This window comes from Schistocerca serialis, chromosome 7, assembly GCF_023864345.2.
Source record: "Schistocerca serialis cubense isolate TAMUIC-IGC-003099 chromosome 7, iqSchSeri2.2, whole genome shotgun sequence".
Lineage (NCBI taxonomy): Eukaryota > Metazoa > Arthropoda > Insecta > Orthoptera > Acrididae > Schistocerca > Schistocerca serialis.
In genome coordinates, this window is record NC_064644.1 from 264,791,483 (window position 1) to 264,807,240 (window position 15,758).

At 41.9% G+C, this 15,758-nt stretch overlaps 1 protein-coding gene across 1 annotated transcript in view; it reads left to right on the plus strand.

Annotated features, from left to right (window-relative positions):
• Positions 1–15,758, plus strand: part of LOC126412093 (SURP and G-patch domain-containing protein 1) — a 167,358-nt gene that overhangs the window by 137,704 nt on the left and 13,896 nt on the right. Inside the window, exon 12 of the mRNA XM_050081513.1 lies at positions 7,876–8,005. Within this exon, the coding sequence (XP_049937470.1) occupies positions 7,876–8,005 (130 nt within the window). The remainder of the gene's footprint in view (positions 1–7,875; positions 8,006–15,758) is intronic.

A 15,758-nucleotide genomic window follows, 5' to 3' on the forward strand; every position in this document is an offset into this window, starting at 1 on the left:
AGTCTACAAATGCTAGAAACGTAGGTTTGCCTTTTCTTAATCTTTCTTCTAAGATAAGTCGTAACGTTAGTATTGCCTCACGTGTTCCAACATTTCTACGGAATCCAAACTGATCTTCCCCGAGGTCCGCTTCTACCAGTTTTTCCATTCGTCTGTAAAGAATTCGCGTTAGTATTTTGCAGCTGTGACTTATTAAACTGATAGTTCGGTAATTTTCACATCTGTCAACACCTGCTTTCTTTGGGATTGGAATTATTATATTCTTCTTGAAATCTGAGGGTATTTCGCCTGTGTCATACATCTTGCTCACCAGATGGTAGAGTTTAGTCGTGACTGGCTCTCCCAAGGCCATCAGTAGTTCTAATGGAATGTTGTCTACTCATGGGGCCTTGTTTCGACTCAGGTCTTTCAGTGCTCTGTCAAACTCTTCACACAGTATAATATCTCCCATTTCATCTTCATCTACATCCTCTTCCATTTCCATAATATTGTCCTCAAGTACATCGCCCTTGTATAAACCCTCTATACACTCCTTCCACCTTTCTGCCTTCCCTTCTTTGCATAGAACTGGGTTGCCATCTGAGCTCTTGATATTCATACAAGTGGTTCTCTTCTCTCCAAAGGTCTCTTTAATTTTCCTGTAGGCAGTATCTATCTTAACCGTAGTGAGATAAGCCTCTACATCCTTACATTTGTCCTCTAGCCATCCCTCCTTAGCCATTTTGCACTTTCTGTCGATCTCATTTTTGAGACGTTTGTATTCCTTTTTGCCTGCTTCATTTACTGTATTTTTATATTTTCTCCTTTCATCAATTAAATTCAATATTTCTTCTGTTACCCGAGGATTTCTGGTAGCCCTCGTCTTTTTACCTACTTGATCCTCTGCTGCCTTCGCTACTTCATCCCTAAGAGCTATCCACTCTTCTTCTACTGTATTTCTTTCCCCCATTCCTATCAGTTGTTCCCTTATGCTCTCCCTGAAACTCTGTACAACCTCTGGTTCTTTCAGTTTATCCAGGTTCCATCTCCTTAAATTCCCACCTTTTTGCAGTTTATTCAGTTTCAATCTGCAGTTCATAACCAATAGATTGTGGTCAGAATCCACATCTGCCCCTGGAAATGTCTTACAATTTAAAACCTGCTTCCTAAATCTCTGTCTTACTATTATATAATCTATCTGATACCTTTTAGTATCTCCAGGAATCTTCCAGGTATACAACCTTCTTTTATTATTCTTGAACCATGTGTTAGCTATGATTAAGTTATGCTCTGTGCAAAATTCTACAAGGCGGCTTCCTCTTTCATTTCTTCCCCCCAATCCATATTCACCTACTATGTTTCCTTCTCTCCCCTTTCCTACTGACGAATTCCAGTCACCCATGACTATTAAATTTTCGTCTCCCTTCACTACCTGAATAATTTCTTTTATCTCGTCATACATTTCATCTATTTCTTCATCATCTGCAGAGCTAGTTGGCATATAAATTTGTACTACTGTAGTAGGCATGGGCTTTGTGTCTATCTTGGCCACAATAATGCGTTCACTATGCTGTTTGTAGCAGCTAACCTGCACTCCTATTTTTTTATTCATTATTAAACCTACTCCTGCATTACCCCTATTTGAATTTGTATTTATAACCCTGTAATCACCTGACCAAAAGTCTTGTTCCTCCTGCCACCGAACTTCACTAATTCCCACTATATCTAACTTTAACCTATCCATTTCCCTTTTTAAATTTTCTAACCTACCTGCCCGATTAAGGGATCTGACATTCCACGCTCCGATCCGTAGAACGCCAGTTTTCTTTCTCCTGATAACGACGTCCTCTTGAGTAGTCCCCGCCTGGAGATCCGAATGGGGGACTATTTTACCTCCGGAATATTTTACCCAAGAGGACGCCATCATCATTTAATCATACAGTAAAGCTGCATGTCCTCGGGAAAAATTACGGCTGTAGTTTCCCCTTGCTTTCAGCCGTTCGCAGTACCAGCACAGCAAGGCCGTTTTGGTTAATGCTACAAGGCCAGATCAGTCAATCATCCAGACTGTTGCCCCTGCAACTACTGAAAAGGCTGCTGCCCCTCTTCAGGAACCACATGTTTGTCTGGCGTCTCAACAGATACCCCTCCGTTGTGGTTGCACCTACGGTACGGCCATCTGTATCCTTGAGGCACGTAAGCCTCCCCACCAACGGCAAGGTCCATGGTTCATGGGGGGATCTTTCTCATTACTGCCTAGAATTGCACTCTGGATGCTTGTGTGGGTAAAGTGGGTTTGTAGCTGTCCACAGCTAGACTTCTTGTAAATTGCTACAGGCAAAGACTTTCATAGTACCTTCAAAAAGACTACAGCTGATTTCCTGCCCATCTGTCTCCACTTATACTTTATATACAATGGTCTTTGTTAACTGTACATTAAACAGTGAACTCTTATCTTCTTTGAGAGCTGCACAGTCAGTAATGGTATATTGGCCAAATGCTTATTATGTGCTTTGGGGCATCATCAGGCACAATCAGCTGTCCTACTAGGTCTCCTGTGACTAAACTTTCACTTTAAAAAAATATATTGAGCATAACACTGTTCTGACAAGAAGTAATTTGAGAGTCTCTTGGTTTGTCCCAAGTCAAGCAAACTACAAAGGTACCTGCCATTGACATATTTTTCAGTCCTGACATACACTTGATATGTGACTCATTGAGCAAGGATACCACCAATTGTATTACACACGTAATCAGTCCTAAATCATGTGTCACTTTAGGAGAGTGTCTGATGTTCACAATTGAGATAGTTTGTGTATTGCCAACTTTCTTTGTCGTGTAACATCATGATTGAAATTTGCATAACACCATTTTTCATGCAAAAGGCTGCGAGTTAAATAGATACATAATAAAGAACTTTAGATTGTTTACCTTTGTTTCAAGCCTGAAGGAGTGAGTGAGACATGCTTGAGAAAAATTTAATTTTGTGTTTTTCCCCAAAAACAAGTGAAATTTAAATTTCCTTACAGAATTTGATCAGCATATTACCATAATAAGACAATTACAAGTTCAAAGTCAGAATAATTTTGAGTCTATTTATTCAAAATAGATCCTACTCAATGCAATATGTTAATCGGCATGAGTTTTCACTTTTTCTCCTTTCAAAATTTCGTTCGAATTTTTATGTCGCTGCCTTCAGGATCTCCTTAAAAGAAGTTGAATCTTCAGTTGGGCATCCGATTCTGGGAAGAGTAAATAACCCAGAGAGGTAAAAAAGCATTGTGAATAAGATGGATGGTGCCACAATGAGACGTTTTTTTCACCAAGGATCTGGCAATTCATTGCTGCCAAATGAGCCAGGGATTATAAAAAATAAACCACACAATTTAAGAGACTTTACTAGTCTCACACAGATATGATTTTTATATATATATATATATATATATATATATATATATATATGTATATATATATATATATGTATGTATATTGGATGTTGAGATGTGATTCCTGAACATGGAGAACCTTGGTAGTTGTGTTCGTGTGTAAGGGGGAATTTAAAGTAGACTGAGGCAGCAGTGAGAATTTGGATTGAGGAGGGAGGCATGCCAGGGTAATCCATGCAGTTGTGTGAACTGCTGTGCCAAGTTGGCTTAGTAGTTAATGCACCTTCTTAGTAAGCAGGAGACCTGGGTTCAATTCCCAGGCTTGGTACAAATTTTCACTCGCCACTTCAGTCTATACGTAAAAAATATTATTGGAGAAGTAGGAAAAAATCGAGAGGTGAAGAGGTTGAAGTGAACTCATTGAATTCAACCTAATATGTCTACCATTTTGGTTCTGAGGATGTTTTAGTTACCCGTATGGAGTTCTGACATTTTCCAAATGTTATAAGTAGGGACCTGAAAAATTTGCACTTTGCAATAAATGCAAATATAGATGTGAATTCCATGTGAAAATGCGAAATTACGTGTTGGATGTCGTTTCATGGTTGAATGTATCCAGGCGAACTATTTTATCAGAGATAATTTGAAGTAGCTTTATTTTATGCAAATGAATATAGAGAATGTAACCAATTTTAGATTACTGGTGTTGCAGATCATCTGGTGAAGTCCATTTTGGAAAAATAATGTGCATATGAAAATTTTTGCAAAATAGAAAGTACACAAATACTACATCTGCGTATCAGTGCACTCAATTCTACGGAGCCATGCCAATTCTGTGCGGCAGAATTGTCTGTAAAATACATGCCATGTAGTGGAGTGCTTATCCATGGGACGTAGCTTCTTAGAACAAAGAAATACTTCAGCTTGTCTGCTAGCTTGAGTTCAAAAGTTGATATAATGCGAAAACTTTTAACTGACAGTTTCAGGTGGCAGGTGTTTCGAACAGCGATTGCATCAGGTACAGTGCGAGATCAGGCCTGAACTGCCTCATTTACAGCACACTACCAAACTCAGTATGCAAATGCACAGTAGCTGTTCCCTTGCTCATTGTTTTCTTTTCTTATTTTTAAATGAGTGAAAGAGTAATCCGGTCGCTCAGAATGACCACACTATAGCAGAATGTATATGCCCTGAGGCAACTGGGATATTTTGGAAATACCCAGGAATTTTTCATTGTTTTAGTTTTCAGTTAAATTTTTGTAATTTTGAATGGTAAGAACTGATATTGTAACAAATAATTTTATGTTAGCCCACTACTGCAGAATAAAATTGAATCCATAAAATAGAACGAGTGAGTAATACCGAAATAAAACTTCAATAAAACGAAAATGCACCATATACACACAGTGCACACACAAGCATCTGCTGACAGCAAAATACGTCAAAAACTATGCAAAAACTTCAGAACAACAAACTTCTTTTGATATGTCTTTTTTGTGGGACTCGTTTCGATGAGCATGATGTCACAACTGTATACATTTCTAACAGGTCACGGGAAAATATTTTGAATGGTGGTTTGAGAAGCATTACGTTTCACAAGATGAATTATGTTATATGTGAGAATGTGCGATGAATTTCTTAAATCATGGAGCGGTAGACCCTCATTCAAAACTTAACATTGAGGACCAGGCACTTGAAAAATTTTAGGCCCAAAAGACCTGCCATTTATATCATTACTTAAAATGTTACTGGCACATTTGTGTTTGACGTATCTTAAAGGGTAACACACTTCAAGGTTAATTTGTCATATTCATTTTAGTTCTTTCATAGATTACAAATTGTGCAATAACAATGGCAAGAAGTATAATTATCCTTCAAAAAAAGTGGAGAGTGAGGTCTTAAGGAATTTCACATGTAATTGGCTTTTCTATGGAAAAGTAAATACTTGACGGAACATGTATTCAGCCAGGTAACCTACAAAAAGTTCGGTGCACAGTAGTGAAATTTATAATCGTGCTTGTCAGAAATATTCAGCTGCTGCAGTTTAAGCTGTGTTCTTAGGATCCTGCCTAAATGTACCCTTGAAAAAAAAAAAAAAAAAAGCATTTTTGGCAATCAATACTATATGTGAAAGCTTATCTTTTCTTGTAGCTATATGATAGGATATTTATTTAAACCATCAGTTTTCCTTATTTATGTTAGCACTACTAACAATGATGCTGCTGTTGGCTAACTACATCACATGCCCTGTGCTCTGAATATGTGCTGTCATTGGCTGGCGAGATCACATGACGTGAATTGTAATTGGCCAACAAAAGTGTGTAGCAAATTAGATTTCAGTGCTTCGGAAGCTTCCTAGCTATATTTGGTGGAATTTGTGTTTATACTTCATAATATGAAAATATGCAGTGTAAATGTTGCCACGCATTAAATATCTTTACAAAACATGTTATTTTCTGTTGGGTTTCATTTCCTAAAGTGTCAGGAAGTACTATGCCAATGTAGAAAACCATCACTATTCAAAGGACTGATAAGCTTTACAGCTCAGAGGGAAAGTATATTGTCACTTAACATGGAAAAAGTGAATTTTCACCAGGGAAAAAGCGAATTTCCCCTGAGAACAAGTGTATTTTTAACTGGGAAATCTGGGAAAAATTAGGGAGAATGCTCATGAGAAACAAGTCTATTTGTCTCCCTTATCCTCATAACACATATGTCCTTCTCATTACAGGTCCTAGTGATCTGTCCCTCCTTTCCAAACTTCAAAAACCTATCACTGTTGCCTCCCTGAGGAAGGAGCTAATAGTTCTGCAAGCTAGGGTAGATCTTATTGTTTTTATATCTCTCAGTGATACAGGAATTTTGCCTCCTGAAGGTAAGTCCAATCAGCCACTGTCTCTCAGTATAATTTTAAATGACATAATTCAAAAATTATCTGGTGTACAAGGTTATTAGGAGCACTGCACATCAGCTCCATGGCATACTGAAAAACTTCCACCTGTTCACCACATCAAATCAAAGCAGAGAGAGAGAGAGAGCATAGAAAAGGCCAACCAGCATTGTGTAAACTGTGTAATGTAGTTATTTTTATTATTAGTGTCAGTTTCTTGAATTATGTGAAACAGATTGTGTAATGTGGTAGTGAGCATAGTTTGTAGTCTTTAATGTGTGGATTATGTAGTTTGGTTACTAGAGTTTTGCTCTAGTCTAAAAAAAAAAAGAGAGGAAAAAAATGGTAGAATTTTGCTCGTCTGTAGAGGGAATTACTGTGGATATGACAGTTCATTTTGTGGCCTTAAACCTCTTTGCAACTCTTCAGATATAACAGGTTCAGTTCATTGGATTCCATTGTCATTCTGCAATGCTATTTTCAAAAATTAAAGCTGTCAGGTGGTTCAATATTTTTTATTGTATGGAGTCATCTATAAAACAACATTATGGATGAATCTGGCAGGACACTCAGACCACACAGTATAGGTATAATGTTCCTAAAATACAACTTAGTTATGGTATCAGTGTTGTGATATCCTTCACAGATCTTCAGGAAAAGCTTTTAGGAATAATTCCTTAAAGCCTGGAAAGCAGAGATAATCAGTTAAAAACAATTTGTAATGATTCCTTAAAGGGACTTCTTCCCTCTGCAGTTCTTCACATGCGTCACAGCCAATTGAAACTGAAATTGTTAGCTTCTTATGGTCTCTCCCTTATGGTCTTTTCTCCCAATATCTTGGCACGGTATTTTCTTTCTGCTCGTACTGCTAGTTGATCCCTTTCTGCCTGGTTCCCCCTTTCTCTGCCTTACTTTTTATTTCCTTTATACATCTTTTTATTATTATTATTATTATTATTATTAAGTGTCTTCCTCTCTGTTTCACAATTCATCTTCAATCAATTAATTTGCCAGTTGTGGAGTTAATTAGTTCTTACCTTTGGCCTGCGCTAGTATATTATTGATAATGTGAAATGTAAATCTACTGGTCTATTTAATGTGACAACTTAGATTTCATCATCATACTGCTAATAAGTAGATAGTATTTTGGAAGAGCTACATAATTCACATCTTTCTGGTTTTCTTAGTGAAGCTATTGATTTACAAGATTTTGGATTTGTTGCCAAGTTCATATTTTTACACAATAATTCAACAGTTTTCCTAGTTGCCTTCTTCATGGATCGAGCACATATTTTGCTGCTCACTATAAGACTCCAACCAAATGATGTACTCGTTATACTACATGCCACCTTAGAAATTGTTTCCTGGTGGTATCAAAAGAATAAAACAGTTTCATAGAAATATAAGACCAACCAAAAGGACATGGAAAATATATATAAAAAATGTGATAAGTAAGGAATAGTCAATATCTATACCCTTCACCTAAAAATGTGTTAATAGACATTTATCTAGGACCAGAGAGAGGGCATTGATATGTTTGCCTACATGTTTTTAGCAAATTAAGCTCCAGATCCCACTTTACTCTGATGAAATACGGTATTTTTTAATTATATTTTACAGGGCAACAACACGACCAGAAAACCATGGTTTGGGCTTGGAACGGCCAGAAGATGTGTCTAAGGGAGATGACGAGTATGACGCTTACAGGAAAAGAATGATGTTAGCATACAGGTTCCGACCTAATCCATTGGTAGGTATATAAACTTTTGGCATAAAAAGTATTTCACTGTGCTATTACAGGCAATGTTTTGTGTATACAAAGTTTTAAAGTCGTAAATAGATTTGATATGTCTTGTTGCTGAGAATCCCCAAACACACTTGTAAAAACAATAAACCATCTAATCCAAAAATGCTTAGACAAAATTGTAAATTACGTTTTGCACACAAAAAATGTTGTTATAATGTAGCAGTCATGATTTGCAGAACTGAGACAGTGATTTATGTGAATACATATGTGTGTACGCGCGCGCGCGTGTGTGTGTGTGTGTGTGTGTGTGTGTGTGTGTGTGTCTTCTGCTTCAGAAGAAGACCTTTTGGCTGAAGACTCAAAGGTATAGCAACCGTTTTTATGGGAGATTCCATGAAAGATGTAATAAGGCTCCACCACGAAAGGCAGCACTTTTGGATTGGGAAAGACATGCTTTTGCTTTTAGGGTTGTTGAAGATGGGCTGCAGAGTGGAAGAAAGAAGACATGAGAAGAAACATATACTGGAGTATCTGCTTTAGTCGAACGATCTCCTATGAAGTCAACACACAAGTGTGCTTCAGAAATTGGTATATTGAGAATGACTGTGTGATATCACATGGAAAAAAGACTGTAAGCCATAAGGTCAGACCTGCTCAACTGATATTTGTAAACAAGTTACTAGTTACAGAGAGGAATGAGCACGTTTTAACATGCTGTGCTGTGTTGACTCAATTTACAAATGCAGTGAACCATGCCAAGGTTATGTTTAAAGATTAATGTGACTTTTGTTGCAGCTCATGTGCTAGAAATATTGTCATTTGGGCCAAAGAGAATCCTCATTACACAGTATAGTTGGAAAGGAATTTGCTTCGCATGATGTTATGGGCAGTGATGACATCACTTTTTTAAAGGGACTGTTAATGGCATAACTTATTTATACGTGTTTCAAACATGGCTAATACTACAGCTTGAGGAAAGGGACCTCACAGAACACATATGGTTGCAGCAAGACGGTGTGCCTCCTCACTACACTCTTTCAATGCATGAATTCATAAATGAACACTTTCCAGGGCGGTGGTTATGCCATGGTTAATCAGGAAAAGTGGCTCCCTTGAAATGGCCACCAAGAAGGCCTGCCTCACCACGCTTGAAAACTCATTATGGGAGTAATTAAGGCACATGTATCTGCACATCATTAAGCTAGAAACAAAGAACTGTGCCATGCTGTTGAGGATGTATTTCGCACTGTAACACTGGATATGCTCAAAATATGTCAGGAACGTCGTGGAGGTGTATGGAAATGTGTGTTCAGCATGATGGGGAACATATCAATATATTGGACATTTAATGCATAAGTATGTACTTGTGCTAAAATAGATCAAACCCATTATAGCATTCTATATTAGGAGGTATGAAGACTTTTGCCCACTATGTAGATGGAGACTTTTTTTTTATTTTTTAGGACCAGCAGCGTAATATGCGTCTGATAACAACATGATTGTTACAGCAGGTACACCAAATAGCTGCTTATAATAAGTAATATTTATTTTCATTTATGACTGTTTCTAATCTCCATTTTCAAGTACATCTACATTGATGTGACGTCCATATTGCGTCACAAGTAGGCTGTTGTGTAACTGTCACTGCCTTAACGAGAATGTAAATGTTGTTAAGATGTTGAAATTAAATGTTAATTACTACGTGACAGCAGTTTGACATTTCCATTATTACAACACTATATGTTTACAGCGTCATGTAATAGTGGAACTGTCAAAACAGTTGTCATGTAGTAATTAATATTTAATTTCAATATCTTAACAACATTTACGATCTTGTTAAAGCAGTGATAGTTACACAACAGTCCACTAACAACGCAATATGGGCGTCACATCAATGTAGACGTACTTGAAAAGCCGAAACAGATTGATTTAAATGAACATAAAGATTACTAATTATAAGCAGCTATTTGGTGTATCTACTGTAACAATTGTGTCATTATTAGATGCAGACTGATTACGATGCCTCATAGGCACCCAAATAAAACTATTTGTGTGTGAAACTTGCAAATTTCACTCTCAAGCAGTTTCTTTTTTTCCTCCTCTCTGTTGACATCCACATCTTTTGTGGTCTTGCTGAAATTGAAGCTTCCTATTACAAGTTTTCTTGTATAATGGAAGGAAACATTCCACGTGGGAAAAATTGTCTGAAATATGTCTGCTTGTGTCTGTATGTGTGGATGGATATGTGCGTGTGTACGAGTGTATACCTGTCCTTTTTTCCCCCTAAGGTAAGTCTTTCCGCTCCCGGGATTGGAATGACTCCTTACCCTCTCCCTTAAAACCCACTTCCTTTCGTCTTCCCCTCTCCTTCCCTCTTTCCTGATGAGGCAACAGTTTGTTGCGAAAGCTTGAATTTTGTGTGTATGTTTGTGTTTGTTTGTGTGTCTATCGACCTGCCAGCGCTTTTGTTCGGTAAGTCACCTCATCTTTGTTTTTATATATATATATATATATATATATATATATATATATATATATATATATATATATATATATATATATATATATATATATATATATAGACACACACACACACTCCTGGAAATTGAAAAAAGAACACATTGACACCGGTGTGTCAGACCCACCATACTTGCTCCGGACACTGCGAGAGGGCTGTACAAGCAATGATCACATGCACGGCACAGCGGACACACCAGGAACCGTGGTGTTGGCCGTCGAATGGCGCTAGCTGCGCAGCATTTGTGCACCGCCGCCGTCAGTGTCAGCCAGTTTGCCGTGGCATACGGAGCTCCATCGCAGTCTTTAACACTGGTAGCATGCCGCGACAGCGTGGACGTGAACCGTATGTGCAGTTGACGGACTTTGAGCGAGGGCGTATAGTGGGCATGCGGGAGGCCGGGTGGACGTACCGCCGAATTGCTCAACACGTGGGGCGTGAGGTCTCCACAGTACATCGATGTTGTCGCCAGTGGTTGGCGGAAGGTGCACGTGCCCGTCGACCTGGGACCGAACCGCAGCGACACACGGATGCATGCCAAGACCGTAGGATCCTACGCAGTGCCGTAGGGGACCGACCGCCACTTCCCAGCAAATTAGGGACACTGTTGCTCCTGGGGTATCGGCGAGGACCATTCGCAACCGTCTCCATGAAGCTGGGCTACGGTCCCGCACACCGTTAGGCCGTCTTCCGCTCACGCCCCAACATCGTGCAGCCCGCCTCCAGTGGTGTCGCGACAGGCGTGAATGGAGGGACGAATGGAGACGTGTCATCTTCAGCGATGAGAGTCGCTTCTGCCTTGGTGCCAATGATGGTCGTATGCGTGTTTGGCTCCGTGCAGGTGAGCGCCACAATCAGGACTGCATACGACCGAGGCACACAGGGCCAACACCCGGCATCATGGTGTGGGGAGCGATCTCCTACACTGGCCGTACACCACTGGTGAAGTGCACGGTACATCCAAACCGTCATCAAACCCATCGTTCTACCATTCCTAGACCGGCAAGGGAACTTGCTGTTTTCCAACAGGACAATGCACGTCCGCATGTATCCCGTGCCACCCAACGTGCTCTAGAAGGTGTAAGTCAACTACCCTGGCCAGCAAGATCTCCGGATCTGTCCCCCATTGAGCATGTTTGGGACTGGATGAAGCGTCGTCTCACGCGGTCTGCACGTCCAGCACGAACGCTGGTCCAACTGAGGCGCCAGGTGGAAATGGCATGGCAAGCCATTCCACAGGACTACATCCAGCATCTCTACGATCGTCTCCATGGGAGAAAAGCAGCCTGCATTGCTGCGAAAGGTGGATATACACTGTACTAGTGCCGACATTGTGCATGCTCTGTTGCCTGTGTCTATGTGCCTGTGGTTCTGTCAGTGTGATCATGTGATGTATCTGACCCCAGGAATGTGTCAATAAAGTTTCCTCTTCCTGGGACAATGAATTCACGTTGTTCTTATTTCAATTTCCAGGAGTGTGTGTGTGTCATATATATATATATATATATATATATATATATATATATATATATATATATATATATATAATAGAAGGAAACATTCCACGTGGGAAAAATTATATATAAAAACAAAGATGAGGTGACTTACCGAACAAAAGCGCTGGCAGGTCGATAGACACACAAACAAACAAACAAACACAAACATACACACAAAATTCAAGCTTTCGCAACAAACTGTTGCCTCATCAGGAAAGAGGGAAGGAGAGGGGAAGACGAAAGGAAGTGGGTTTTAAGGGAGAGGGTAAGGAGTCATTCCAATCCCGGGAGCGGAAAGACTTACCTTAGGGGGGAAAAAAGGACAGGTATACACTCGCACACACGCACATATCCATCCACACACACAGACACAAGCAGACATATTTAAAGACCAGATATGTCCGCTTGTGTCCGCACGCGCGGATGAACACGTGCGCGTGCGCGAGCGCACACCCGTCCCTCTCTCCCCCCAAGGCAAGTCCCCCCACCCCCGGGACCGGAACGACTCCCCACCCTCCCCCCCAAAACCCACCTCCCCCCGCCCTCCCCCCTCCCCCCCTCCCCCCCGACGAGGCAACAGTTCGTTGCGAAAGCCTGAACCCCGTGTGCATGTTTGCGTTTGCTCGTGTGTCTATCGACCCGCCAGCGCCCCCGTTCGGCAAGTCACCTCATCCTTGTTTTTTTTATATATATAGAGGGAAACATTCCACGTAGGAAATATATATCTAAAAACAAAGATGATGTGACTCACCAAACGAAAGCGCTGGCAGGCCGACAGACACACAAACAAACACAAACACACACACAAAATTCAAGCCTTCGCAACAAACCGCCGCCCCACCAGGAAAGAGGGAAGGAGAGGGAAAGACGAAAGGATGCGGGCTTCAAGGGAGAGGGCAAGGAGCCAAGCCAATCCCGGGAGCGGAAAGACTCACCCTAGGGGGAAAAAGGACGGGTACACACCCGCACACACACACACATCCATCCACACATATACAGACACAAGCAGACATATTTAAAGACAAAGAGTTTGGGCAGAGATGTCAGTCGAGGCAGAAGTGCAGAGGCAAAGATGTTGTTGAATGACAGGTGAGGTATGAGTGGCGGAGATTGAGGCCTGGTGGATAACGGGAAGAGAGGATATATTGAAGAGCAAGTTCCCATCTCCGGAGTTCGGATAGGTTGGTGTTAGTGGGAAGTATCCAGATAACCCGGACGGTGTAACACTGTGCCAAGATGTGCTGGCCGTGCACCAAGGCATGTTTAGCCACAGGGTGATCCTCATTACCAACAAACACTGTCTGCCTGTGTCCATTCATGCGAATGGACAGTTTGTTGCTGGTCATTCCCACATAGAATGCGTCACAGTGTAGGCAGGTCAGTTGGTAGATCACGTGGGTGCTTTCACACGTGGCTCTGCCTTTGATCGTGTACACCTTCCGGGTTACAGGACTGGAGTAGGTGGTGGTGGGAGGGTGCATGGGACAGGTTTTACACCGGGGGCGGTTACAAGGGTAGGAGCCAGAGGGTAGGGAAGGTGGTTTGGGGATTTCATAGGGATGAACTAACAGGTTACGAAGGTTAGGTGGACGGCGGAAAGACACTCTTGGTGGAGTGGGGAGGATTTCATGAAGGATGGATCTCATTTCTGGGCAGGATTTTAGGAAGTCGTATCCCTGCTGGAGAGCCACATTCAGAATCTGATCCAGTCCCGGAAAGTATCCTGTCACAAGTGGGGCACTTTTGTGGTTCTTCTGTGGGAGGTTCTGGGTTTGAGAGGATGAGGAAGTTGCTCTGGTTATTTGCTTCTGTACCAGGTCGGGAGGGTAGTTGCGGGATGCGAAAGCTGTTGTCAGGTTGTTGGTGTAATGCTTCAGGGATTCCGGACTGGAGCAGATTCGTTTGCCACGAAGACCTAGGCTGTAGGGAAGGGACCGTTTGATGTGGAATGGGTGGCAGCTGTCGTAATGGAGGTACTGTTGCTTGTTGGTGGGTTTGATGTGGACGGACGTGTGAAGTTGGCCATTGGACAGGTGGAGGTCAACATCAAGGAAAGTGGCATGGGATTTGGAGTAGGACCAGGTGAATCTGATGAAACCAAAGGAGTTGAGGTTGGAGAGGAAATTCTGGAGTTCTTCTTCACTGTGAGTCCAGATCATGAAGATGTCATCAATAAATCTGTACCAAACTTTGGGTTGGCAGGCCTGGGTAACCAAGAAGGCTTCCTCTAAGCGACCCATGAATAGGTTGGCGTACGAAGGGGCCATCCTGGTACCCATGGCTGTTCCCTTTAATTGCTGGTATGGCTGGCCTTCAAAAGTGAAGAAGTTGTGGGTCAGGATGAAGCTGGCTAAGGTAATGAGGAAAGAGGTTTTAGGTAGGGTGGCAGGTGATCGGCGTGAAAGGAAGTGCTCCATCGCAGCGAGGCCCTGGACGTGCGGGATATTTGTGTATAAGGAAGTGGCATCAATGGTTACAAGGATGGTTTCTGGGGATAACGGATTGGGTAAGGATTCCAGGCGTTCGAGAAAGTGGTTGGTGTCTTTGATGAAGGATGGGAGACTGCACGTAATGGGTTGAAGGTGTTGATCTACGTAGGCAAAGATACGTTCTGTGGGGGCTTGGTAACCAGCTACAATGGGACGGCCAGGATGATTGGGTTTGTGAATTTTAGGAAGAAGGTAGAAGGTAGGGGTGCGGGGTGTCGGTGGGGTCAGGAGATTGATGGAGTCAGGTGAAAGGTTTTGTAGGGGGCCTAAGGTTCTGAGGATTCCCTGAAGCTCCGCCTGGACATCAGGAATGGGATTACCTTGGCAAACTTTGTATGTGGTGTTGTCTGAAAGCTGACGCAGTCCCTCTGCCACATACTCCCGACGATCAAGTACCACAGTCGTGGAACCCTTGTCCGCCGGAAGAATGATGATGGACCGGTCAGCCTTCAGATCACGGATAGCCTGGGCTTCAGCAGTGGTGATGTTGGGAGTAGGATTAAGGTTTTTTAAGAAGGATTGAGAGGCAAGGCTGGAAGTCAGAAATTCCTGGAAGGTTTGGAGAGGGTGATTTTGAGGAAGAGGAGGTGGGTCCCGCTGTGACGGAGGACGGAACTGTTCCAGGCACGGTTCAATTTGGATAGTGTCTTGGGGAGTTGGATCATTAGGGGTAGGATTAGGATCATTTTTCTTCGTGGCAAAGTGATACTTCCAGCAGAGAGTACGAGTGTAGGACAGTAAATCTTTGATGAGGGCTGTTTGGTTGAATCTGGGAGTGGGGCTGAAGGTGAGGCCTTTGGATAGGACAGAGGTTTCAGATTGGGAGAGAGGTTTGGAGGAAAGGTTAACTACTGAGTTAGGGTGTTGTGGTGCCAGATTGTGTTGCTTGGAATTTTGAGGTTTTGGAGGGAGTGGAGCTGGAAGTGGGAGACTGAGTAGATGGGAGAGACTGGGTTTGTGTGCAATGAGAGGTGGTTGAGGTTTGCTGGAAAGGTTGTGAAGGGTGAGTGAGTTGCCTTTCCGGAGGTGGGAAACCAGGAGATTGGATAGTTTTTTTAGGTGAAGGGTGGCATGCTGCTCTAATTTGCGGTTGGCCTGGAGGAGGATGCTCTGAATAGCCGGTGTGGATGTGGGAGAGGAAAGATTAAGGACTTTTATTAAGGATAGGAGTTGACGGGTGTGTTCATGGGCTGAGTTGATGTGTAGGTGAAGGATTAGGTGGGTGAGGGCAATGGATTGTTTGGTTTGGAACT